This window comes from Procambarus clarkii, chromosome 10, assembly GCF_040958095.1.
Source record: "Procambarus clarkii isolate CNS0578487 chromosome 10, FALCON_Pclarkii_2.0, whole genome shotgun sequence".
NCBI lineage: Eukaryota > Metazoa > Arthropoda > Malacostraca > Decapoda > Cambaridae > Procambarus > Procambarus clarkii.
The window spans coordinates 13,147,148-13,174,787 of record NC_091159.1 but is presented as its reverse complement, the minus strand read 5'-3'; the positions used below and the strand labels follow the sequence as shown (position 1 = coordinate 13,174,787).

Sequence of the window (27,640 nt, the reverse complement as noted above, 5' to 3'; positions counted from 1 at the left end):
GCACTGACAACAGTAGGGTGTTGGTACTGACAACAGTAGGGTGTTGGCACTGACAACAGTAGGGTGTTGGCACTGACAACAGTTGGATGTTGGCACTGACAACAGTAGGGTGTTGGCACTGACAACAGTAGGGTGTTGGCACTGACAACAGTTGGGTGTTGGCACTGACAACAGTAGGGTGTTGGCACTGACAACAGTTGGGTGTTGGCACTGACAACAGTAGGGTGTTGGCACTGACAACAGTAGGGTGTTGGCACTGACAACAGTTGGGTGTTGGCACTGACAACAGTAGGGTGTTGGCACTGACAACAGTAGGGTGTTGGCACTGACAACAGTTGGGTGTTGGCACTGACAACAGTAGGGTGTTGGCACTGACAACAGTTGGGTGTTGGCACTGACAGCAGTAGGGTGTTGGCACTGACAACAGTAGGGTGTTGGCACCGTTGTTCCCTCATCCTTCAAATACATTATCTAGTATCATTATTCTCCTGTATCACTATTCTCGTGCGTCAAGTAGCTTCATAGAACACCCATCTTATTTAATTATTAGGAGTGCCACGCTTGGCATATCTATTAAAGCCCAGTAGACAACACGCGTGGCACTTGACACCGCTGGCACCCAGTGTGACAGAGTGCCCTACACGTGGCACCCCCCCCCCGGGCCCACACGACACTCAAGTGCCGTGTACGACACTCGGGTCTTGACACATGACACCCACATGTAAACAAACATATTGGAGGAAGGTGCTGCCGGCAGAGCTCCGAGACCATTCACCCCCACCCACCCCTTATAGATAGATTCCTCTGCACATTCACACCAGCTGCCGGGTACAGCCCCCCACCAGCTGCCGGGTACAGCCCCCCACCAACTGCCGGGTACAGCGCCCCACCAGCTAAAGGGTACAGCCCCCCCACCAGCTAAAGGGTACAGCCCCCCCACCAGCTGCCGGGTACAGCCCCCCACCAGCTGCCGGGTACAGCCCCCCCCCCCCACCAGCTGCCGGGTACAGACATTAGCTGCACGTCGTCTTAACCTGTCCTCACACTTAATGCCAACGTTGTGAAGGCTGTAACACGACAAGAAGCAGGGCAGTGTTGCCGCTCCCTCACAACACCGAACATTCCCCTCCACACGCTTCGTGTCCATTTTCCTACGATTCTAGTGAAGCAAAACCACTTCAAATTTGACGCTTGTCAAATGGTGCGGGAATAGGTGGCACGACCGTGAGGGGAATGATGAGGAGGGGAGGGAGGGGGGAAAGAGGGAAGGAGAGTGATGAAGTTCAAGGGTGGGAGGGGAGAGGGGGGGTGCGACGATGATGGAGTGATCAAGAAAGGGAAAGACGCAAGGGAAGGAAGAGAGGGAGGGAGAGAGAGATGGGGCAGAGAGAGATGGGGATGGGAGGGGGGGGGAGAGAGGGATGAAGGGAAGGGAGTGAATAAGAGGGACCGACAAGTAATATTATCAAGTAAATCTTGGACACGCTCTAACACCTCGTGGACACGCGAAGGGGGGAGGGGGGGGGGTGTTGGTGGGGGGGGAGGAGGGGCGCCCTTTAATGTGTCTATCTGTGGGGAGTCTGGAGGAGAAGGGGTGACGGGGCGGGGAGAAGGGGTGACGGGGAGGGGAGGCTGATAACTACACATATTTCATTAACCTATAACCACCCCACCAGCTTTCCAACCCCCCCCCCCCCCTCCTTGATCAACCAGACGCTGCCTGCGATCTGCAACCACAAATAGTCTGATTGCTCAGGCCATCGACCAGGAGACTGGAGGGAGGGGGGGGGGGGAATGATCCCCCGGAGTTACAACAAAACACTTCTCTCGCTTAACTTTTCAAAACTTACTTCTTCCTCCTCCCTCGCTCACATCCCTTTGTCCTCATCCGTTGTCTCCCTCACTCCATCTCCCTCACTCCATCTCCCTCTCCATGCACTCTTCACTTCCCCTCTCATGAGAGCTGAGGAAGAGCAACCGGGGTCTTGTTCCTCTCGCTGTCTCAACTCCATCTATCCATATTAGTTTCTGAGAAAATAGCGAGTTATACAATGGGATCGAGCTGCCGTCCCTGAACTCCCCAGGCACACACACACCACCAACTGAACTACTAATTGATGCGCGACCAATTGCCTCAATATTTTCTCACCTATAAATAACATTCTTTTAATTTCATTGCATACTGCAGCATTCTGGACCTGTGTGGCTGTGTGTGTGTGTACTCACCTAGTTGTGTTTGCGGGGGTTGAGCTCTGGCTCTTTGGTCCCGCCTCTCAACCGTCAATCAACAGGTGTACAGATTCCTGAGCCTATCGGGCTCTGTCATATCTACACTTGAAACTGTGTATGGAGTCAGCCTCCACCACATCACCCCCTAATGCATTCCATTTGTCAACCACTCTGACACTAAAAAAGTTCTTTCTAATATCTCTGTGGCTCATTTGGGCACTCAGTTTCCACCTGTGTCCCCTTGTGCGTGTTCCCCTTGTGTTAAATAGACTGTCTTTATCTACCCTATCAATTCCCTTCAGAATCTTGAATGTGGTGATCATGTCCCCCCTAACTCTTCTGTCTTCCAGCGAAGTGAGGTTTAATTCCCGTAGTCTCTCCTCGTAGCTCATACCTCTCAGCTCGGGTACTAGTCTGGTGGCAAACCTTTGAACCTTTTCCAGTTTAGTCTTATCCTTGACTAGATATGGACTCCATGCTGGGGCTGCATACTCCAGGATTGGCCTGACATATGTGGTATACAAAGTTCTGAATGATTCTTTACACAAGTTTCTGAATGCCGTTCGTATGTTGGCCAGCCTGGCATATGCCGCTGATGTTATCCGCTTGATATGTGCTGCAGGAGACAGGTCTGGCGTGATATCAACCCCCAAGTCTTTTTCCTTCTCTGACTCCTGAAGAATTTACTCTCCCAGATGATACCTTGTATCTGGCCTCCTGCTCCCTACACCTATCTTCATTACATTACATTTGGTTGGGTTAAACTCTAACAACCATTTGTTCGACCATTCCTTCAGCTTGTCTAGGTCTTCTTGAAGCCTCAAACAGTCCTCTTCTGTTTTAATCCTTCTCATAATTTTAGCATCGTCCGCAAACATTGAGAGAAATGAATCGATACCCTCCGGGAGATCATTTACATATATCAGAAACAAGATAGGACCGAGTACAGAGCCCTGTGGAACTCCACTGGTGACTTCACGCCAATCGGAGGTCTCACCCCTCACCGTAACTCTCTGCTTCCTATTGCTTAGATACTCCCTTATCCACTGGAGCACCTTACCAGCTACACCTGCCTGTCTCTCCAGCTTATGTACCAGCCTCTTATGCGGTACTGTGTCAAAGGCTTTCCGACAATCCAAGAAAATGCAGTCCGCCCAGCTCTCTCTTTCTTGCTTAATCTGTGTCACCTGATCGTAGAATTCTATCAAGCCTGTAAGGCAAGATTTACCCTCCCTGAACCCATGTTGGCGATTTGTCACGAAGTCCCTTCTTTCCAGATGTGTTACCAGGTTTTTTCTCACGATCTTCTCCATCACCTTGCATGGTATACAAGTCAAGGACACTGGCCTGTAGTTCAGTGCCTCTTGTCTGTCGCCCTTTTTGTATATTGGGACCACATTCGCCGTCTTCCATATTTCTGGTAGGTCTCCCGTCTCTAGTGACTTACTATACACTATGGAGAGTGGCAAGCAAAGTGCCTCTGCACACTCTTTCAGTACCCATGGTGAGATCCCATGGTGTGTGTGTGCGTGTGCGTGTGTGTGCGTGCGTGCGTGCATGTGCGTGTGTGTGTGCGTGTGTGTGTGTGTGTGTGTGTGTGTGTGTGTGTGTGTGTGTGTGTGTGTGTGCGAGCGCACCTGAATGTGGCCTGTGTGTGTCTCCAGAGTGTGTGTACTCACCTACCTGTGCTCGCTACAGTTGAGCTTCCCGAACACAATGAATAGAGACCCTGTGGCACATGGCAAAGACACGAGGACAGGATAAGATATCCACAACCTGTCCTCTTACAAATTACGTCGTTTTTCGCTCGTTATGCGCACTCAGACTAAACAAAAAAAAAGGACGTAATTGAAAATGGTATCGGCTCACGAAAGTGACGTATAGTCCCGTTTTCTGTTTTGGGTCCTCTGGCTTAGCCTGTTAGGTTAGGAGAGGAAACTTTCAATTAACGGTTTTCTATGACGTTATGAAACCTTACGAGACCATCCTGCCCTCCTAACCTACCAGAGATCCCTTTACTTGCTATTTTGGGAAACACAAAATCCAAATTATTATTTTCAATTACTTTTCATTTCAAATTACAACCTTTTTTGGCCGTAGCGCACACGTGAGAAAAGCAATTTGTAAGAGGACGGGTTGGGACACCACACATCTGGAAATGAAGAATCGACGACTGCTGTTGTCTCTTTTAGAAAGCTGTGACTGAATATTAACAGTCGTCTCAGGGTATGGTATGGCTGATGTCTGTAGGTGTTCGTACATGTGTTGTAATGGCTAATGAGCCTCTAATTGATATTAGAATATTGTGTGAAGAACATGAGAACATTCTGAAGAACAGTCTTGTCTCCACGAGTATTGGGCAGCATGGTAACGTCACTCCATATTAATGGGCACCATTAACGATGGGTAACAGTCAGCTACAAAAAAATATCAGAATGGCAGTCCCCTGTTATTCAGTTCACTAGGATTGGCTGCCTAGACTAAACCTACGCACATCAGTGGGTTTAGGCTTTTTCCTACTAGAACTATTAGATAACCTACTAGAATATATAGACTACTAGATAATTCTAATAATAATCTACAGTAGTACCAGATTACTACTGGTAGAGAATTCCTAAGTTACCCATAAAAGTGCCTTTTGTTCCCGTGTTCATTGCACTCCCATATTAATTGCCGTGAGGTTAGGATTTAGCCCAATTAAAATATTCTATAATTAAACTCGTGTTATTAGTGAGTGAAAAATATTCCTCCTCGTTTCAGTTTCCTTTTCTTTCCTTTTCCTTCACCCTCCCTTTGTTTCTAAACTAGCCAAACTACAAGTATTGAAGTTATATTTCTTGAATACTTCTTGAAACATTTTTACGATTAACGAAATGCTTAACGAACCCAAGCGTGTCCAATACCAGAGTACAGTTTCTAAGTCTAGTAAGGCAAGTAAATATTAAGTGGAAGTGTCCCCAAACGTTGTCTGATGATGGAGTACGTCAGGCGAGGTGGATATCACCCAGAGAACTGGCAAAAGCCATCAGCAACCAGTAAGCATAGGGTGAAGTACTGGGGGCTGTTACAGTAATGACGTCTGCCTGCGGGACCATATTGTACAAGTGTGAGGTATGGAAAGACTGGACTTAAATAGGCGTAGCAGTCTACCAGAGGGTCAAGCAGGAGTGAGAAGGCACTATAGGACTTGAAGCACGCCCTAGGGCTTGAAGCACGCCCTAGGGCTTGACGGCGTGCGTTATTGCCCTATTGAGCGTCATAAACACATGATGGGCGTGCATTGAGGAGTTGGGGACAGAGCTGTCTTGCAGGCGTCTATCGTGCAATCAAGTCGGGTACGGGCGGGGTTGTGGGCGTGGGTACGGGCGGGGTTGTGGGCGTGGGTACGGGCGTGGGTGTGGGCGTGGGTACGGGCGGGGTTGTGGGCGTGCGGAAGGCAACAAAGGAAGGCTACGTACTCAAGGCAACAACAACAACAACAACAAACCTCTCACCCTCTCCTACCTTGCGTTTGTCTTCTTCAAAGGACGAGTGCTTCGCTGGTTCTCGTACCTGCCGGGAGAGGGACACACCGTCAGTCTGGACACGGACACAGGTGAGTACAATTATAAAAGTTATTAAATAGCGCTTTCTATCTTTTGTTATTACCCAAATCGGGCCTGGCCCCAGGCCGGGCTCGGGGAACACTCTCGAGACCTTCTTCAGGTATGTTCCAGGTAACTATGTTGAAATTAATTTCTTTAGATATTATTTAATTAAATGTCTTTCCAAGTATTTACATTTGGTAAATTACACCAAGTATTATGTAAGTGTATTTACAAAATTGTAAGGAAATTCTTAAATACTAAAACGTTTTATCTATCGTCAAAATTCCCACAATTCCTAAAGTTATTCATTATCTCAAATTTCCTTATTCCGGTAGTGTTATTTACCATATTTTAAAGGAACTTTTCTCAGACATTCAAATCCACAAATTAGTTTTCAGATTTTGACCAATAATCATAATACTGAGTATTATTATCATTATTGGTAAAACTCCGAAGTACAGGGTACATAGTACTGAGTACTATGGTACCCAGGGTACATAGTACTGAGTACTATGTACCCTGTACTTCAGCTCTGGTGTTGTTTACTTGTTAAATGTTTAAAGTGTAACTTTCGAGTAGTTACTCGAAAGTATGGGTAGTGTCTTGGGTTACCTTAAGCACCATATCTGTGAGCATGAGGGTAGCTCTTGCCTCACAGGTTTACCCCTTGGGCAAGGTGCGCCCTCTGCTGCCAGAGCCACTGTGACTAATTGGGCCACCTTCCTACAACGATTTCCGTCCCGTTACGGCTATGGCCCAGCCCGTCCTCATAAAGACCCAAAGTCCATTCCATGCACCCGCCAAACCCCCCTGTCTATGAATGAAAAAGCGGCTTACACACCACTCACAACTGATGATGTTCGAACACTTACGGAACAAAGTGCTTCGTTGACGACTTTTGTTCGAATCACAACGCTATAAACCAGCCCGTCCTCCAAACAAAGATCCAAAAGTCTCCGTGGTGTAGTGGTAAGACACTCGCCTGGCGTTCCGCGAGCGCTATGTCATGGGTTCGTATCCTGGCCGGGGAGGATTTACTGGGCGCAATTCCTTAACTGTAGCCTCTGTTTAACGCAACAGTAAAATGTGTACTTGGATGAAAAAACGATTCTTCGCGGCAGGGGATCGTATTCCAGGGACCATAGGATTAAGGACTTGCCCGAAACGCTACGCGTACTAGTGGCTGTACAAGAATGTAACAACTCTTGTATATATCTCAAAAAAAAAAAAAAAAAAAAAAAAAAAAAAAAAAAAAGTGATTCCATGCACCCGCCAAACCCCGTTTATGAATGAAAAGCGGTTTACACACGACTCACAACTGCTGACGTTCGAACATATCCGGAACAAGTGCTTCACTGACGAATTTTGTTCAAACCACAACGCTGTAAATGCTTCACCCACGTACTACAAATACAAATAATCGCCAACAGAACCTAAACACCTAACCTAACCTATGCATATATATACACAATATGCTAATATATTATAATATTAATTTATACTTGAGAAAATTCCCGTTTTGAATGAACAGCATGTTAAAATTTATGAATGCGTCTGTGGGGTTGACCGCTGAATGTAATGGACTTGAGTCGAGGATGAGTTGAATACAAATAATCGCCAACAGAACCTAAATACCTAACCTAACCAATGCCTAAATATACACAGTATGCTAATATAGAACAATATTCATTTATATTTCAGAAAATTCGTGTTTTGAATGAACAGCATGTTAACATTGACGGGTGCGCGTTTGGGGTCGACCGCTGGATGGAATGGACTTGATCTGCGGACAGGTTGCTTCTGGAAGGTACGTTGTTTGGTCTTTTCTCTGTTTGGTTATCTTGAGGTCATCTTGAGATGATTTCGGGGCTTTAGTGTCCCCGCGGCCCGGTCCTCGACCAGGCCTCCACCCCCAGGAAGCAGCCCGTGACAGCTGACTAACACCCAGGTACCTATTTACTGCTAGGTAACAGGGGCATAGAGTGAAAGAAACTTTGCCCATTGTTTCTCGCCGGCGCCTGGGATCGAACCCAGGACCACAGGATCACAAGTCCAGTGTGCTGTCCGCTCGGCCGACCGGCTCCCTTTGGGTTCTTGGTCTTTATTTTCCTCTGTGTATAATTTTGACTTTGACCTTTGTATTTAAATTTATTTTGGATTAATTTTCTCCGTCTTTAACGGGCAATAAATTATATAAATGTTACAACTTTTTATTGGGGATTTTTACCTAACTTTGCTTAGCAACTGTGTTCTTTTATTTTGAATACATCTCAAGATGTCAGCCAGGGGCCCCCACACAGCAGCAGGCAGCCTGCGTGTCAGCCAGGGGCCCCAACACAGCAGCAGGCAGCCTGCGTGTCAGCCAGGGGCCCCAACACAGCAGCAGGCAGCCTGCGTGTCAGCCAGGGGCCCCCACACAGCAGCAGGCAGCCTGCGTGTCAGCCAGGGGCCCCCACACAGCAGCAGGCAGCGTGCGTGTCAGCCAGGGGCCCCCACACAGCAGCAGGCAGCGTGCGTGTCAGCCAGGGGCCCCCCACATAGCAGCAGGCAGCCTGCGAGTCAGCCAGGGGCCCCAACACAGCAGCAGGCAGCCTGCGTGTCAGCCAGGGGCCCCAACACAGCAGCAGGCAGCCTGCGTGTCAGCCAGGGGCCCCCACACAGCAGCAGGCAGCGTGCGTGTCAGCCAGGGGCCCCCACATAGCAGCAGGCAGCCTGCGTGTCAGCCAGGGGCCCCCACACAGCAGCAGGCAGCGTGCGTGTCAGCCAGGGGCCCCCACATAGCAGGCAGCCTGCGTGTCAGCCAGGGGCCCCCACACAGCAGCAGGCAGCCTGCGTGTCAGCCAGGGGCCCCCACACAGCAGCAGGCAGCGTGCGTGTCAGCCAGGGGCCCCCACACAGCAGCAGGCAGCGTGCGTGTCAGCCAGGGGCCCCCCACATAGCAGCAGGCAGCCTGCGAGTCAGCCAGGGGCCCCAACACAGCAGCAGGCAGCCTGCGTGTCAGCCAGGGGCCCCAACACAGCAGCAGGCAGCCTGCGTGTCAGCCAGGGGCCCCCACACAGCAGCAGGCAGCGTGCGTGTCAGCCAGGGGCCCCCACATAGCAGCAGGCAGCCTGCGTGTCAGCCAGGGGCCCCCACACAGCAGCAGGCAGCGTGCGTGTCAGCCAGGGGCCCCCACATAGCAGCAGGCAGCCTGCGTGTCAGCCAGGGGCCCCCACACAGCAGCAGGCAGCGTGCGTGTCAGCCAGGGGCCCCCACATAGCAGCAGGCAGCCTGCGTGTCAGCCAGGGGCCCCCACACAGCAGCAGGCAGCGTGCGTGTCAGCCAGGGGCCCCCACATAGCAGGCAGCCTGCGTGTCAGCCAGGGGCCCCCACACAGCAGCAGGCAGCCTGCGTGTCAGCCAGGGGCCCCCACACAGCAGCAGGCAGCGTGCGTGTCAGCCAGGGGCCCCCACACAGCAGCAGGCAGCGTGCGTGTCAGCCAGGGGCCCCCCACATAGCAGCAGGCAGCCTGCGAGTCAGCCAGGGGCCCCAACACAGCAGCAGGCAGCCTGCGTGTCAGCCAGGGGCCCCAACACAGCAGCAGGCAGCCTGCGTGTCAGCCAGGGGCCCCCACACAGCAGCAGGCAGCGTGCGTGTCAGCCAGGGGCCCCCACATAGCAGCAGGCAGCCTGCGTGTCAGCCAGGGGCCCCCACACAGCAGCAGGCAGCGTGCGTGTCAGCCAGGGGCCCCCACATAGCAGGCAGCCTGCGTGTCAGCCAGGGGCCCCCACACAGCAGCAGGCAGCGTGCGTGTCAGCCAGGGGCCCCCACATAGCAGCAGGCAGCCTGCGTGTCAGCCAGGGCCCCCCACACAGCAGCAGGCAGCGTGCGTGTCAGCCAGGGGCCCCCACATAGCAGCAGGCAGCCTGCGTGTCAGCCAGGGGCCCCCACACAGCAGCAGGCAGCGTGCGTGTCAGCCAGGGGCCCCCACACAGCAGCAGGCAGCGTGCGTGTCAGCCAGGGGCCCCCACACAGCAGCAGGCAGCATGCGTGTCAGCCAGGGGCCCCCACACAGCAGCAGGCAGCGTGCGTGTCAGCCAGGGGCCCCCCACACAGCAGCAGGCAGCATGCGTGTCAGCCAGGGGCCCCCACACAGCAGCAGGCAGCGTGCGTGTCAGCCAGGGGCCCCCACACAGCAGCAGGCAGCATGCGTGTCAGCAAGGGGCCCCAACACAGCAGCAGGCAGCCTGCGTGTCAGCCAGGGGCCCCCACACAGCAGCAGGCAGCCTGCGTGTCAGTCAGGGGCCCCCCACACATCAGCAGGCAGCGTGCGTGTCAGCCAGGGGCCCCAACACAGCAGCAGGCAGCCTGCGTGTCAGCCAGGGGCACCCACACAGCAGCAGGCAGCGTGCGTGTCAGCCAGGGGCCCCCACACAGCAGCAGGCAGCGTGCGTGTCAGCCAGGGGCCCCCCACACAGCAGCAGGCAGCATGCGTGTCAGCCAGGGGCCCCAACACAGCAGCAGGCAGCCTGCGTGTCAGCCAGGGGCCCCAACACAGCAGCAGGCAGCCTGCGTGTCAGCCAGGGGCCCCAACACAGCAGCAGGCAGCCTGCGTGTCAGCCAGGGGCCCCAACACAGCAGCAGGCAGCCTGCGTGTCAGCCAGGGGCCCCCAACACAGCAGCAGGCAGCCTGCGTGTCAGCCAGGGGCCTCCCACACAGCAGCAGGCAGCGTGCGTGTCAGCCAGGGGCCCCAACACAGCAGCAGGCAGCCTGCGTGTCAGCCAGGGGCCCCAACACAGCAGCAGGCAGCCTGCGTGTCAGCCAGGGGCCCCCACACAGCAGCAGGCAGCCTGCGTGTCAGCCAGGGGCCCCAACACAGCAGCAGGCAGCCTGCGTGTCAGCCAGGGGCCCCCACACAGCAGCAGGCAGCATGCGTGTCAGCCAGGGGCCTCAACACAGCAGCAGGCAGCCTGCGTGTCAGCCAGGGGCCCCAACACAGCAGCAGGCAGCCTGCGTGTCAGCCAGGGGCCCCCACACAGCAGCAGGCAGCATGCGTGTCGGCCAGGGGCCTCAACACAGCAACAGGCAGCCTGCGTGTCAGCCAGGGGCCCCAACACAGCAGCAGGCAGCCTGCGTGTCAGCCAGGGGCCCCAACACAGCAGCAGGCAGCCTGCGTGTCAGCCAGGGGGGCCCCCACACAGCAGCAGGCAGCGTGCGTGTCAGCCAGGGGCCCCAACACAGCAGCAGGCAGCCTGCGTGTCAGCCAGGGGCCCCCACACAGCAGCAGGCAGCATGCGTGTCAGCCAGGGGCCCCAACACAGCAGCAGGCAGCCTGCGTGTCAGCCAGGGGCCCCCAACACAGCAGCAGGCAGCGTGCGTGTCAGCCAGGGGGCCCCAACACAGCAGCAGGCAGCGTGCGTGTCAGCCAGGGGGCCCTAACACAGCAGCAGGCAGCCTGCGTGTCAGCCAGGGGGCCCCCACACAGCAGCAGGCAGCGTGCGTGTCAGCCAGGGGCCCCAACACAGCAGCAGGCAGCCTGCGTGTCAGCCAGGGGCCCCCACACAGCAGCAGGCAGCATGCGTGTCAGCCAGGGGCCCCAACACAGCAGCAGGCAGCCTGCGTGTCAGCCAGGGGCCCCCACACAGCAGCAGGCAGCCTGCGTGTCAGCCAGGGGCCTCAACACAGCAGCAGGCAGCCTGCGTGTCAGCCAGGGGCCTCAACACAGCAGCAGGCAGCGTGCGTGTCAGCCAGGGGCCCCAACACAGCAGCAGGCAGCCTGCGTGTCAGCCAGGGGCCCCCACACAGCAGCAGGCAGCCTGCGTGTCAGCCAGGGGCCCCCACACAGCAGCAGGCAGCATGCGTGTCAGCCAGGGGCCCCAACACAGCAGCAGGCAGCCTGCGTGTCAGCCAGGGGCCCCCAACACAGCAGCAGGCAGCGTGCGTGTCAGCCAGGGGGCCCCAACACAGCAGCAGGCAGCGTGCGTGTCAGCCAGGGGGCCCTAACACAGCAGCAGGCAGCCTGCGTGTCAGCCAGGGGGCCCCCACACAGCAGCAGGCAGCGTGCGTGTCAGCCAGGGGCCCCAACACAGCAGCTGGCAGCCTGCGTGTCAGCCAGGGGCCCCCACACAGCAGCAGGCAGCATGCGTGTCAGCCAGGGGCCCCAACACAGCAGCAGGCAGCCTGCGTGTCAGCCAGGGGCCCCCACACAGCAGCAGGCAGCCTGCGTGTCAGCCAGGGGCCTCAACACAGCAGCAGGCAGCCTGCGTGTCAGCCAGGGGCCTCAACACAGCAGCAGGCAGCCTGCGTGTCAGCCAGGGGCCCCAACACAGCAGCAGGCAGCCTGCGTGTCAGCCAGGGGCCTCAACACAGCAGCAGGCAGCCTGCGTGTCAGCCAGGGGCCTCAACACAGCAGCAGGCAGCGTGCGTGTCAGCCAGGGGCCCCAACACAGCAGCAGGCAGCCTGCGTGTCAGCCAGGGGCCCCCACACAGCAGCAGGCAGCATGCGTGTCAGCCAGGGGCCCCAACACAGCAGCAGGCAGCCTGTGTGTCAGCCAGGGGCCCCCAACACAGCAGCAGGCAGCGTGCGTGTCAGCCAGGGGGCCCCAACACAGCAGCAGGCAGCGTGCGTGTCAGCCAGGGGGCCCTAACACAGCAGCAGGCAGCCTGCGTGTCAGCCAGGGGGCCCCCACACAGCAGCAGGCAGCGTGCGTGTCAGCCAGGGGCCCCAACACAGCAGCAGGCAGCCTGCGTGTCAGCCAGGGGCCCCCACACAGCAGCAGGCAGCATGCGTGTCAGCCAGGGGCCCCAACACAGCAGCAGGCAGCCTGCGTGTCAGCCAGGGGCCCCCACACAGCAGCAGGCAGCCTGCGTGTCAGCCAGGGGCCTCAACACAGCAGCAGGCAGCCTGCGTGTCAGCCAGGGGCCTCAACACAGCAGCAGGCAGCCTGCGTGTCAGCCAGGGGCCCCAACACAGCAGCAGGCAGCATGCGTGTCAGCCAGGGGCCTCAACACAGTAGCAGGCAGCCTGCGTGTCAGCCAGGGGGCCTCAGCACAGCAGCAGGCAGCCTGCGTGTCAGCCAGGGGCCTCAACACAGCAGCAGGCAGCCTGCGTGTCAGCCAGGGGCCCCAACACAGCAGCAGGCAGCCTGCGTGTCAGCCAGGGGCCCCAACACAGTAGCAGGCAGCCTGCGTGTCAGCCAGGGGCCCCAACACAGCAGCAGGCAGCCTGCGTGTCAGCCAGGGGCCCCAACACAGCAGCAGGCAGCCTGCGTGTCAGCCAGGGGCCCTAACACAGCAGCAGGCAGCCTGCGTGTCAGCCAGGGGCCCCAACACTGCAGCAGGCAGCCTGCGTGTCAGCCAGGGGCCCCAACACAGCAGCAGGCAGCGTGCGTGTCAGCCAGGGGCCCCCAACACAGCAGCAGGCAGCGTGCGTGTCAGCCAGGGGCCCCAACACAGCAGCAGGCAGCGTGCGTGTCAGCCAGGGGCCCCAACACAGCAGCAGGCAGCCTGCGCGTCAGCCAGGGGCCCCAACACAGCAGCGGGCAGCGTGCGTGTCAGCCAGGGGCCCCAACACAGCAGCAGGCAGCGTGCGTGTCAGCCAGGGGCCCCAACACAGCAGCAGGCAGCGTGCGTGTCAGCCAGGGGCCCCAACACAGCAGCAGGCAGCCTGCGCGTCAGCCAGGGGCCCCAACACAGCAGCGGGCAGTGTGCGTGTCAGCCAGGGGCCCCAACACAGCAGCAGGCAGCGTGCGTGTCAGCCAGGGGCCCCAACACAGCAGCAGGCAGCGTGCGTGTCAGCCAGGGGCCCCAACACAGCAGGGTGGACAGCGGCTCCTCTACCCTTGTTAAACAACAGCGGGAAGCCGACAAATTAACTTCTCACCACTACATCACCACCTATCACACTCCTCAGCCTCCTGCACCATCCTCATCCCAGCCCGTGTTGCTCAGAGAGGGCCGGGGAGGGGGAGACATCCTCACAAGTTATGAGTGCAGCAGTAAACGCTCATAATAACTAAATAATAACATACAACATGGAGGAAGTATTTACATATTAGGGAATAGTGAAGGAAAACGGCAACGTATGAGAAAAACACCACTCGAAACCGGTTACAGGTAAGAGAAAGGCCAAATCATCACGGAAATCATGGAGGATGAAACAGCACCTGGTCAATCTGGTTTCATTCTACAGACAATTAAGACCGGATCCTAAGAATAGTCAATAATGGAGCTGAATCTGAAAGCAACTCTGTGCCATGATATCTACGCCATTGTGTTGAAGCCTAGGCTCGCGACTACACTCTTACGTCTAACGTTCTAAGAGAGGAAATGCCGACTGCTAGAAGGTTCATTAATCACAGTTTGCACCAACTGCTTCTGAGGAAAGGTGATGGAGGTTACAATTGTGCACGAGAGAAAAGACAGGCGATGATCATAACTAGCCCGACAGGGGTAGTTAAAGGGGCGCCTAACAGCTGGGTGGACAGCGCTTCGGATTCGTAGTCCTGAGGTTCTGGGTTCGATCCCCGGTGGAGGATCGAACCCAGAACCCAGATCGAGCGGAGACAAATGGGCAAAATGTTTCTTTCACCCTGATGCCCCTGTTACCTAGTGGTAATGAGTAAATAGGTACCTGGGAGTTAGTCAGCTGCTACAGGCTGCTTCCTGAGTGTGTGTAACAAAAAAAAGGCCTGGTCGAGGACCGGGTCGCGGGGACGCTAAGCCCCGAAATCATCTCAAGATAACCTCAAGATAACTTCAAGATAGCCCGCGTGATGCAGATGATGGGTCACAATAACGTGGCTGAAGAATGTTGACCAAACCTCACATTAGAAGGTGAAGAGACGACGACGTTTCGGTCCGTCGTGGACCACTATCACGCCTGCATGATACCGCACCTTGGACAGGTCTACATATGCATTAGAACAATCACGTTCATAGGTGTGCCATGCTTAATAACATTACTCCATCAGTGATCATTTATTGTAGCGTTCCCTTAACATTCAGACATGCGTGAGAGAGAGAGAGAGAGAGAGAGAGAGAGAGAGAGAGAGAGAGAGAGAGAGAGAGAGAGAGAGAGAGAGAGAGAGAGAGAGAGAGAGAGAGAGAGAGAGAGAGAGAGAGAGAGAGGGAGGGGGGGTGGAAGGGGGGGGAGAGGAGAAGACTATTTCTTCCCGGATTGTCTGGAGTCATTTAGCACACGTCCACACACAATAATTCTAAATCAAACTACTGAATGAAGCAGGAGTAGCTGGGAAGGTGCATAATTAAATTAGAGAATACCTTTCTCAAGGCAGTAAGAACAGGTCACAAGTGGAGTACCTCAAGCGCCACAGTACCATACTGAAATACATAACCGTCCTGAACGAAGAAGTTGATGCATTCAAATGTTCTGATAATGTAATTATTAACGAAGAAAAATCATAACATACGAGGAATGTCAGGTTTGCAAGATGCCATAGTTGAGCGTCAGAAACGGTCGGTGACATGGCCCTTGCTCTTCAATCCAAATAAATGCAAGGTAATGAGAATTGAGGAAAGAATAAGAAGATTCATGAATCGAATGAAATGAAAGGTGGAGGAAGAAATGTGCGGAGAGAGTAGAGGAGGGATGAAGAAAGAAGGACATTGGAGGAGTAGAGGGACGACAGAATGGGTGGAGAAAGAAGAGAAGGAGTGAAGGGAGAAGAAATGTGGATGGGGTTCCGTAGTGAGGTGTGTAATGGGTGAGGAAGTGAGTTAGGGCTCCCCGGTCCACAGAGACCTGTCTTGACCTGATTACTACCACCCTTCCTCACCACACTCATCCCAGCCTCACCCACCACAATTATCACCACCATCACACAGTCGCAGCACCACCACCATCACCACCACCACAGTCGCAGCAGCAGCACCACCACCATCACCACCACCACAGTCGCAGCAGCAGCACCACCACCATCACCACCACCACAGTCGCAGCAGCAGCACCACCACCACCACCACCACCACAGCAGCACCACCACCACCACCACCACAACCATCATCACCACCATCACCACCACCACCACCACCACCACCATCACCACCACCACCACACAGTCGCAGCAGCATCACCACCACCACCATTACCACCACCACCATTACCACCACCACCATTACCACCACCACCACCACCACACAGTCGCAGCAGCATCACCACCACCACCATTACCACCACCACCATTACCACCACCACCACCACCACCACCACCACCACCACCACCACCACACAGTCGCAGCAGCATCACCACCACCACCATTACCACCACCACCACCACCACCACAACCACCACCACCTCCACCACCACCACCACCACCACCACCACCACCACCACCTCCACCACCACCACACAGTCGCAGCATCACCACCACCACCACCACACAGTCGCAGCAGCATCACCACCACCACCATTACCACCACCACCACCACCACCACCACCACCACCACAGTCGCAGCATCACTACCACCACAACCACCATCACCACCACCACCACCACAGTCGCAGCATCACCACCACCATCACCACCACCACCACCACCACCACCACCATCACCACCACCTCCACACAGTCGCAGCACCACCACCACCACCACCACCACCACCACCACCACCACCACCACCACCTCCACACAGTCGCAGCATCACCACCACCACCACCACCACCACCACCACCACCATCACCACCACCACAACCACCACCACCACCACCACCACCACCACCACCTCCACACAGTCGCAGCATCACCACCACCATCACCACCACCACCACCACCACCACCACCACCACCACCACCTCCACACAGTCGCAGCATCACTACCACCACAACCACCATCACCACCACCACCACCACAGTCGCAGCATCACCACCACCATCACCACCACCACCACCACCACCACCACCATCACCACCACCTCCACACAGTCGCAGCACCACCACCACCACCACCACCACCACCACCATCACCACCACCACCACCTCCACACAGTCGCAGCATCACCACCACCACCACCACCACCACCTCCACACAGTCGCAGCATCAATAGGAAATCAATGTGATGGGAGGTGTAATCGTGGGCGTGGGGCGGAGGAAGGCGGAGATGGGACACCTCCGGCCTCTTATGTCTCCCCAACACAAACAAACTCCCCACAAAATAGGCTTAAATTCCTTTTCAATTTCCTTGGAACGGAATTACGGATAAGAAAAGAGGGCTTGTGCAGCGGATTGGGATGTGGCGGAGAGGCGGCGGCCTGTAGAGCGACCCTTCCTCACACGGACCACTAACACAATATCAGAACACTATGGAACACAACATTTTTACCCAGTCGACACCGGCGTAAAAATTGGGGTAGTTTAGGTTAATTAATAACGCCTTAATATTGACGCTGTTAGGGAGTATCGGCTCAGAGAGGTTAGGCAGGTAGCATAGGTAGCTAGCTCTTGGTAGCTCGCTCTCGCTACTTGCTTGCTCTTGCTTGCTAGCTCTCGTAGGTAGCTCTTGGTTAGGCTAATCCGCTGCATTTTTAACGGAGGGCAAAGGGAGAGAACGGGACGCATACCTGCTTGATGGGGTTCTGGGAGTAGTTCTACTCCCCAAGCCCGACTCGAGGCCAGGCTTGACTTGTGAGAGCTTGGTCCAGCAGGCTGTTGCTTGGAGCGGCCCGAATAAAGGGGAGTGATAGAAAGGGGCCAGGAGAAAGGGAGGTGTCAATCGGCGCAAAAGACGGGCAGAGAAGCCGGCCGATGTAGGAAGTAGCCGGTGGAGGAGGAGGCCGATGGAGAGACGAGGAACAGCAGGAAGCACCAAACACAGTCTACAATTCTCAACCATTTGTTATTTCCATTTACTCATTCTCTCTCGTGAGAGCACTTGAGCTCTACTCCTCCTCCCCTCCTCTCTCCCTTCCTTTCCCTCTTCCGATCCAGTTATTTCCCTTCGTCCCTTCTGCAATCTCTCCCTAACCTCATCTATCCCGCCCTGTCATTCCCCATTGAGACCTCCAGGACAGACAGCCAGCAGAGTGATGACTCTATTAGCTCCGGCGTAAGGAAGGCTTAACTTTCTTATACACGCCATACACTGGAGGCGTGACCTCGTAGCTCAGCAGTGTAAGCTGAGCAGTGACCCCGTAGCTCAGCAGTGTAAGCTTCGACATTACTGCTCAGCTAAGCAGTGGCAACTTTCCAGGACAAATCTAGGAATACATAAGTAAGAAAACAATTCGTCAAAAACTGAATGCCTCGTCGTTGAAAAATAATACATCATTCGGGGCCACAAGTCCAGGAACGGTGTCCAGCCAGTCAGGCCATCGGGGATCGAACAACGACCTGCACGAGACCTCTGCACATACACTACTTGCCATTGGGTAACCTTAACCGTATTTTATTATATTACAGTACTATAAAAAATATTCTTGTCCAAATTGAAGTTTTCAAAACAATATGAAAGGTTTCTCCAAATATGTCCTCGTAAATATACCAGTGTACTAGGTATGTGTACCATAGTACACATACCGACATATAACGCAATTAGAAAGTAGAAATCGGAACTATTGAATTTTGAAAAAAAAACAGAAAACAATTTTCTACTTATGTTGCAAAGACAAACTACACTAACCTTAACCTAATCTTCCTAGGCCTAATACACGCTATCCGAGGCCGAATATAGTACATATGAGTGCTATACTAGGCCTAGGAATATTTAAGTTTGTTTTTTAACTTCATTTTTGTCGGACTTTATAAAGTGAATAATACAAAGTTCTACTATCTAATGCCTTAGTATGTCAATCTTTGTACTATGGTGCACATAGTTACAAAAAGGACTGTCTAAACAGGAGGATGGGTTGAAATATTGGACAGGAACCGGTTGCAGGTTCCTGTCCAGAGGAATTAAAAGAAAAGAGGACCAGCATGAAGAGACAGAAGCACTTCAGCACCAGAATCAGCAGTCACGGCATCAGGATGAACAGCAGAAGCAACAGTAACAGCAGAATCAGCAGAGCAATAGCTCACTGGTGCAGCATCACCTGATCAACCAGGCTGTGAGTCATACGCCAGTCATACACGTCCAACAGCCAGGTTTACCAGACGACCAACCGGGAGGCCTGCTTGGAGACCGGGCCGCGGGGCTGCTGATCCACGGAAACTACACAAGGTAGCCACGCACTTCACCTGTCACCAAAGGGGCCTCGTAGCCTGGTGGATAGCGCGCAGGACTCGTAATTCTGTGGCGCGGGTTCGATTCCCGCACGAGGCAGAAACAAATGGGCAAAGTTTCTTTCACCCTGAATGCCCCTGTTACCTAGCAGTAAATAGGTACCTGGGAGTTAGTCAGCTGTCACGGGCTGCTTCATGGGGGTGGAGGCCTGGTCGAGGACCGGGCCGCGGGGTCACTAAAGCCCCGAAATCATCTCAAGATAACCTCAAGATAACCGTCCCCCCCTAGCTCCCCCGTGTCTCCAACTCCTGGAAGGATAGTTAGATGGATCTGAGCAGAGACGAGCCAGCTCATGCCGGAAGGGCCGCAGAGATAGAAGGAAAAGGAGACAGACTGAGAGGTATTAAAGGGATAAAGTGGGGAAGAAGAAACAGGGCTGTGACAGGGGGCAGCGGGAAGGGGCAGCGGGAAGGGGCAGCGGGGAAGGGGCAGCGGGAAGGGGAAGGAAGAGGTGGAGGGTAAAGGAGGCAACAGATAAGAGTGATGGCGGGAAAGTGGCCAGCTGTAGCGGTCGTGATCACGTTACTGTCTCCCTACTGTTGCCGGTGATGATCATGCTCCTGCTTGACTGCTGCTGGTTTACCTGCTGACAAGGCCTGACAGGGATTGTAGGGAGGGGGGAGGGGGGGACGCGTGTGGGGTGCCTCCTGTGAGAGTCCGGCCGGCGTAAGGACGGCTGCGTATTGTTCGACGCAAATAGTGGGCGTGGTAACGGACGTAACCCTGAGGTGACGGGCGATGCGACACCCACCTCTCCGTCTCCCTGCCCCACGACCCACTGTTGTCTGCGTCGCCGCTACCCCCGCCGCCCCTTGGGGCTCCCCATCTCGACTAGTTCAGGCCTGCGCACGTGCCATTAGGAATTATTATTAGAAGAAGCGAACTACCCAGGGAGGAGATAAGGAGACCCTAGGCCTAGCGGGCAGGGTAGGCTGGGGTAGCGTAGGGTAAGTTGTCTTAGTTTTCCTCGGCAAGGGCAAGACAAGGGTAATTATGAACATGAACCCGTTGGTAGAATGAATGGTATTTGTCGTCTTCTTGAGGTTATCTTGAGATGATTTCGGGGCTTTTAGTGTCCCCGCGGCCCGGTCCTCGACCAGGCCTCCACCCCCAGGAAGCAGCCCGTGACAGCTGACTAACACCCAGGTACCTATTTTACTGCTAGGTAACAGGGGCATAGGGTGAAAGAAACTCTGCCCATTGTTTCTCGCCGGTGCCTGGGATGGAACCCAGGTCCACAGGATCACAAGTCCCGCGTGCTGTCCGCTCGGCCGACCGGCTCTTGGGTCAAACCCAGACACCTAGTGCTGGAAGAATACAGACATACTACAAGCAGTAAACTTGTGACAGACACCAGTAAACAAGGGTGGATATAAATAGCTGCTTCCCCATGGGTCAATACGCCTTCTGCAGTTACCTTAATTCTTATGGCTTAATGATTCAAAGCTGCTCGTGTTTTTTTGTGTTTTTTTTTATTACACAGTTGGGCACCGGAGTTGACTTGTGACGCCTGTTACCAGGCTGGGAACTCTCCCCTCCTCTAGCTCCCGGTACACCCTGACACTTTCCCTGGAACGACGCCCTTCTTCACCAGCGGTAAACACCAACACACACACAACCTCTTCTACCATTCACAACTGCCAAATTAATTCATAATTGATGCAGAATTGGCCCTTTATCGCCAGATGTTTCCTTCACAGTGGCTCCTTGACAAGGGCGGGTGATGGGCCTATGGGGGTGATACCACCAAGTACTGTACTGTGCAGTTGATTCACTATAGTACTTTCAAAATAATGTATCATTCATTATTCAGTTATGTATTACTATGAGAGCAAGCACGCACCGCCACCATAACAATAACCCACCACACACACACACACACACACACACACACACACACACACACACACACACACACACACACACACACACACACACACACACACACACACAAATTATAACCAGTAATAGTGGTAATACCAAGTGATGGGTGTCTCCACTCTGGTTAGGTCAGGCCTTCCCCTCACCCTCGTCACCCTGGCCCTATGGTCACCCCCTGTCAAGCACGGAGGTAGTTAACGTTTCTTTGAGGTTACCTTGAGATGGTTTCGGGGCTTAGCGTCCCCGCAGCCCGATCCTCGACCAGGCCTCCTCGTTGCTGGACTGGTCAACCAGGCTGTTAGACGTAGCTGCTCGCAGTCTGTTCTGAAACCATGTTGTTCAATCTTGCCTTATTTCCTCCTTTATGGAGTGGTGCTATATCTGCTGTTTTTAGTATGTCAGGGATAACGCCAGTATCTAGGCTTGTCTCCAAAAAATGTGAAGGGCCTGCGATAGTGTTTTTTTTTTTAGTTCTTCATGAATAAGGTGTTCCAAAAATCAGGAACTCTTGATTTTTTCACTCCTATGCCTGGTGCAGGATGCATAGGCATACTGTTTATGGGTTCTTCAAAATCCAGTGGGGATAGGGTGACGTCTGATATATGATTTGATGTTGGAATCACATCCATGAAAAATTCATTTGGATTATCAATTTTCAGTGTGTGTAGTGGCTCGCTGAAGACAAGAGTCATATTGATTCCTCAGTATTTCGCTCATTTCTTTGTTGTCATCAGTGAAAATTCCATCTCCCTTTCGCAAGGGCCCGATACTAGATGTAGTTTCTTATCCAAATTTTTAATAGAAGGAAATATTTCGGATTTCTCTCTATTTCACTGATGGCCTTTTGCTCTTTGTCTCTCTCTTGGATTTTGTATGATTCTTGTAGTTTTAATGAACAAATCCACAAGGGCCGTGACGATTTGTTCATTTGATGCATCACGCAATTGTGTGTGTATTGTAGTTTTAGTTCAATCGTTTCTATTTCTTTCCCTGACCTTCTTCGCCGTTCTTGAGATAGGGTGTGACTCTCAAGTTGTTCCGAGATTCGTTTTCTTTGCCAATAGAGGGAACGACATTCCCGTCCTAGTCTGCATCTCTTCCTTTTTTTTCCGTAGGGGTATGCGGTTTGAACATATTTGTAGATCTACTAAACTTATTTTTTCCAGGCACTGGTTCAAGTTGCATTTTCTATTTGTTTTTCGCAACGTGCCCTTCTTCTTGAGGTTATCTTGAAATGATTTCGGGGCTTAGCGTCCCCGCGGCCCGGTTCTCGACCAGGCCTCCTTTCTGTTACACACCCCCAGGAAGCAGCCCGTGGCAGCTGTCTAAATCCCAGGTACCTATTTACTGCTAGGTAACAGGGGCATCAGGGGTGAAAGAAACATTTTGCCCATTTGTCTCAGCCTCCACCGGGGATCGAACCCGGAACCTCAGGACTACGAATCCGAAGCGCTGTCCACCCAGCTGTCAGGCCCTAGGTCTATGGTCACCCCCTGTCAAGGGTGGAGGTAGTTAACGTGGCCCTAGACCTATGGGACAACCTGCCAAGCAAAAAAGGAAGGGAGGGGATGATTGCGAATCACAGTGAAATGGAGATAGAAAAACAGCATTAGGGGAGAGAGGTAATTAGATAAGGCAGACTGAGAGAATGAAGGAGAGAGGGAGAGAAAGAAAGGCGAAGGGAAATACTGGAAGGGAAGACTTAACACTTATACCCCCTCACCTTCCCCTCGTGGCGCAGTCCCCTCGGACCCCCCCCCCCCTTCCCAGCCTTCATAACATACCCTCTCTAATCATACCCCCTTCCCCTCTCAGGAGGAGGGGGCGCCAGACCATTGTTATCTCTCCTCCCCACCACAACGAAAGAAGGGAGGGGGGGGGGGAGGAGGTCAGAGAGAGTGAAGGGGAAAAGGGGAGGAGAAGATTCTTCCGGTTTTAGGTAATTCCAAGGCATGGGCGGCATGCTCTGTTGTTTCTGGTAATTGGCGAATATCCTGCTGGGGGCAGGACTGGCTTCCCAGCCCTCTATACGAGTGTGCCAGAAGCACACGCACGTATACGGACACGCACGCGCACGCATACTTGCACACGCTCACACAACTCCGACGCCACTCAACACCAGAAGCAGGACAAAAAATATATAATGACATCGAAACAGCACTTCATTAAAATCTCATTAGTGAAGTCAGAGTGCGGAGATTCACAGTAAATACGAGCAGAAGGCTCAGTGACTGTTGGTAGCTACCACGCCTCATGTTCAGTCCATCCAGTGACCGACCCTAAAGACACCTTCATCAATTTTACAATTTAAAATGGGAATTTTTTATTGAAATTGAAGCTCAACCCCCGCAAGCACAACTAGACGAATGCAACTAGGTGAGTACTCACAGGCAGCTTGAAGCAACTGTCTAACTCCCAACAGAGGAAAACTCTGTCCATTTGTTTCTTCCTCAGCCGGGAATCGAACCCGGGTTCTTTGGACTACGAATCCCAAACACTGTCCGCTCAGCCACGAGGCCCTGGGTACATCTACATTGAGGTATAGGGCGCGAGGGAGAGAAGCCAGTGTAAGGAATGAGAGGGGAGATGAGGGGAAAATAGTAAGGTAGTTGAGTCTCTCTGGGTCTCCCCCCCCCCCTCTCGAGAATTCTAGGCCCGTTACACTGCACCTCTCCCCTCTCCCTCTCCCCTCTCCCCTCTCACTGAAGAACTGTTCCATAATCCTGGGATGTACAGACTGGGTCGGGCATAGGGGAGGTGCCAGGAGGAAAAGGAAGCGCACTCTTAGGGGGAAAGAAGGCATCGGTGGTGATGGGAAGGGAAGGAGGAAAGGGAATGTACTCACCTAATTGTGCTTGCGGGGGTTGAGCTCTGGCTCTTTGCTCCCGCCTCTCAACTGTCAATCAATTGGTGTTCAGATTCTGGAGCCTACTCTATCAAATCTACATCCTCTCAATCCCTGATACCTCCCCCTCACACCTCCCCTCATTCCCCTCACACTTCCCCTCATTCCCTCACACCTCCCCTCAATCCCTCACACTTCCCCACAATCCCTCACACCTCCCGCGTTTCCAGAAATGAAAACAAATACAATACAGTTAATGGTTTAATAAAATTCCGAGGGATTAATAATTGTAACAAACACGGCTTATGAATGATATCTGGAGGTCGACGGATGCAGACTGACCAGTGGAACGTGACGGGTGAGAGCTGGTTGACGGGTGACAGGTGGAAGCTGACGGATGAGGGGGTGACGGGTGAGGGGGCTGATGAAAAAAGAAAGAATACAGCACCTTAAGAAAGGATGTAGGTTACATTGGAAAATGTGGTCTTTAATACACTTGCATATATATCGGATCTTTCCATCAACTTCAATCAAGCACTAGGGCAATGTAGTAAGTTTCTCCACAAAGACAGTGTCAAGACGAGCCAAGAAGGCGGCTAGACACAAGGTGACAGGTGACGGAAATGTTAACGAGCGGACAGGAAAAGTCCAAGGCATTAAGGAGAGTAAATGAGAGCACAGGTGGGAGCCAGAGACGAGTCACAAGTCCTTCCACAGGATGAGTGCAGCATCCAGGTGAAAGAGAGACGGCAGTGGAGATAACCTACATTCACAGGTGGGGAGGCGGGACCAAAGAGCCAAAGCTCAACTCCCCGCCAGCACAACTACGTGATTACAACCTCCTCCAAGCATCATGGAGGAGGAGGTCATCATCAACCTCCAAATAATTGAAGAAAAGCAGGAACCTGAGCTCGACCATAATGGCCAGATAGGGAGCTGGTCGGCCGAATGGACAGCACGCTGGACTTGTGATCCTGTGGTCCCTGGTTCGATCCCGGGCGCCGGCGAGAAACAATGGGCAGAGTTTCTTTCACCCTATGCCCCTGTTACCTAGCAGTAAAATAGGTACCTGGGTGTTAGTCAGCTGTCACGGGCTGCTTTCTGGGGGTGGAGGCCTGGTCGAGGACCGGGCCGCGGGGACACTAAAAAGCCCCGAAATCATCCCAAGATAACTCAAGATAACCCAGGTGTAGGTGCGTACTCCCCACTTGTATTATTAGGACCACCCCACCCCCCCCCCCCACCATTAATACATTACAGCGACATAATGTATATTTTATCGTCACTGTACAGGTGGTCCAAACTCACTTCTCCAGAGGCCGATCCTATCACAACACAAAACGATTTAATGTTAGTATTTCCCTTCACGTATCGTGATGTGAGGAGTTTGTGAAAGCGAGGGAAGTAATTTGTGGGGTGGCGGAGGAGGCCTACGCCCAGGGGGGACCTAGGCCTATCTTGGGCCTGCTGCCTTGAGACTCCTCTACCGGACTTGGTGTGAATGACGGGCGGGTCTGCTGCTGCTGCTGCTGCTGCTGCTAGAGCCCACCCACTATACCTCAACCCATTCACCGGAGCCCATCCGCTTTAACCCTACCTACCATCTTAGACATGAGCACGAGACATGGTCATTGTGGGGAGATGGGCAACGAGAATGTAGAGGGAAGAGGAGGAGTGGAGTAAGGGGATGGCAGAGGAAGATAGATAGGTAGGAGTAAATGAGGGGAGGGAAGAGAGGAGCAAATGAGGGGAAGTGATGGAGAAATATGAGGAGAGGACCCCACCATGAAAGCAAGAGATGTGAGGGGAGAGGACCCCCACCATGAGGGGAGACGACCCCCACCATGAGGGGAGACGACCCCCACCATGAGGGGAGAGGACCCCCACCATGAGGGGAGAGGACCCCCACCATGAGGGGAGACGACCCCCACCATGAGGGGAGACGACCCCCACCATGAGGGGAGAGGACCCCCACCATGAGGGGAGAGGACCCCCACTATGAGGGGAGAGGACCCCCACCATGAGGGGAGAGGACCCCCACCATGAGGGGAGAGGACCCCACCATGAGGGGAGAGGACCCCCACCATGAGGGGAGAGGACCCCCACCATGAGGGGAGAGGACCCCCACCAAGCCAGCGTAACAAACATAATACCTTCACTGCATAATAATATATCACCACAAAGACACGACATCCCAGCATTAATCTAACGCTAAATGAAGGCCACCAGAAATATGGCCTCCATTAATTGTGGCCGCACCACAAGAAGCGCCTGGGAGGGCACGGTGGGCAGCAGGGTGGGCAGGGGGCCCAGCGGGTAGCAGGGGGGGCAGGGGGCCGAGCGGGTAGCAGGGGGGGCAGGGGGCCGAGCGGGTAGCAGGGGGGGGCAGGGGGCCGAGCGGGTAGCAGGGGGGGGCAGGGGGCCGAGCGGGTAGCAGGGGGGGGCAGGGGGCCGAGCGGGTAGCAGGGGGGGGCAGGGGGCCGAGCGGGTAGCAGGGGGGGCAGGGGGCCCAGCGGGTAGCAGGGTGGGCAGGGGGCCCAGCGGGTAGCAGGGTGGGCAGCAGAGTGGGCAGGGGGCCGAGCGGGTAGCAGGGGGGGCAGGGAGCCGAGCGGATAGCAGGGTGGGCAGGGGGCCGAGCGGGTAGCAGGGGGGCAGGGGGCCGAGCGGGTAGCAGGGTGGGCAGGGGGCCGAGCGGGTAGCAGGGGGGCCGAGCGGGTAGCAGGGTGGGCAGGGGGACCGAGCGGGTAGCAGGGGGCCCAGCGGGTAGCAGGGGGGCAGGGGGCCGAGCGGGTAGCAGGGGGGGGCAGGGGGCCGAGCGGGTAGCAGGGTGGGCAGGGGGCCGAGCGGGTAGCAGGGTGGGCAGGGGGCCCAGCGGGTAGCAGGGTGGGCAGGGGGCCGAGCGGGTAGCAGGGTGGGCAGGGGGCCGAGCGGGTAGCAGGGTGGGCAGGGGGCCGAGCGGGTAGCAGGGTGGGCAGGGGGCCGAGCGGGTAGCAGGGTGGGCAGGGGGCCCAGCGGGTAGCAGGGTGGGCAGGGGGCCCAGCGGGTAGCAGGGGGGGGCAGGGGGCCCAGCGGGTAGCAGGGGGGGCAGGGGGCCGAGCGAGTAGCAGGGTGGGGCAGGGGGGCCGAGCGGGTAGCAGGGTGGGCAGGGGGGCCGAGCGGGTAGCAGGGTGGGCAGGGGGGCCGAGCGGGTAGCAGGGTGGGCAGGGGGGCCGAGCGGGTAGCAGGGTGGGCAGGGGGGCCGAGCGGGTAGCAGGGTGGGCAGGGGGGCCGAGCGGGTAGCAGGGTGGGCAGGGGCACAAGCGGATAGCAGGGGGGCCAGGGGGCCGAGCGGGTAGCAGGGTGGGGCAGGGGGCCGAGCGGGTAGCAGGGTGGGGCAGGTGCCCGATCGGGTAGCAGGGATGGCAGGGGGCCGAGCGGGTAGCAGGGTGGGCAGGGGCACAAGCGGGTAGCAAGGGGGGGGGGCAGGGGACCGAGCGGGTAGCAGGGTGGGGCAGGGGGCCGAGCGGGTAGCAGGGTGGGCAGGGGGGCCGAGCGGGTACCAGGGTGGGCAGGGGGGCCGAGTGGGTAGCAGGGTGGGCAGGGGGCCGAGCGGGTAGCATAGGGTGGATGGACAGGGTTCGGGTGACATGGGTGAGGATAAGAGACAGTAGATGGGTAGAATGGGTGAAAGTTATCTTGGGTCTTGCTCTGACCTAGTGTCCAGAGTGACGGTTGAGAGACATCACAGCCCGGTTGATCACGAACCATCTGGAGAGCAATAAGTGAGAGAAACCTACTCCTGATAATGGACAGAAAAACGTTTTTTGTTATTTATGCTTTGTAGGTCATCTTATCTTGAGGTGATTTCGGGGCTTAGCGTCCCCGCGGCCCGATCCTCAAC

General features: G+C 54.9%; 1 protein-coding gene across 4 annotated transcripts in view; it reads right to left on the bottom strand.

The window, feature by feature from the left end:
- Positions 1–27,640, bottom strand: part of LOC123747089 (AT-rich interactive domain-containing protein 3A) — a 455,735-nt gene that overhangs the window by 166,032 nt on the left and 262,063 nt on the right. For 3 of the 4 annotated variants that reach the window (XM_069321604.1, XM_069321600.1, XM_069321603.1), the window contains exon 4: positions 5,734–5,781. The exons of the other annotated variant lie outside the window; for it this stretch is intronic. In XM_069321604.1, coding sequence (XP_069177705.1) covers positions 5,734–5,781 — 48 coding nt within the window. The remainder of the gene's footprint in view (positions 1–5,733; positions 5,782–27,640) is intronic. 4 annotated transcript variants of the gene reach the window in all.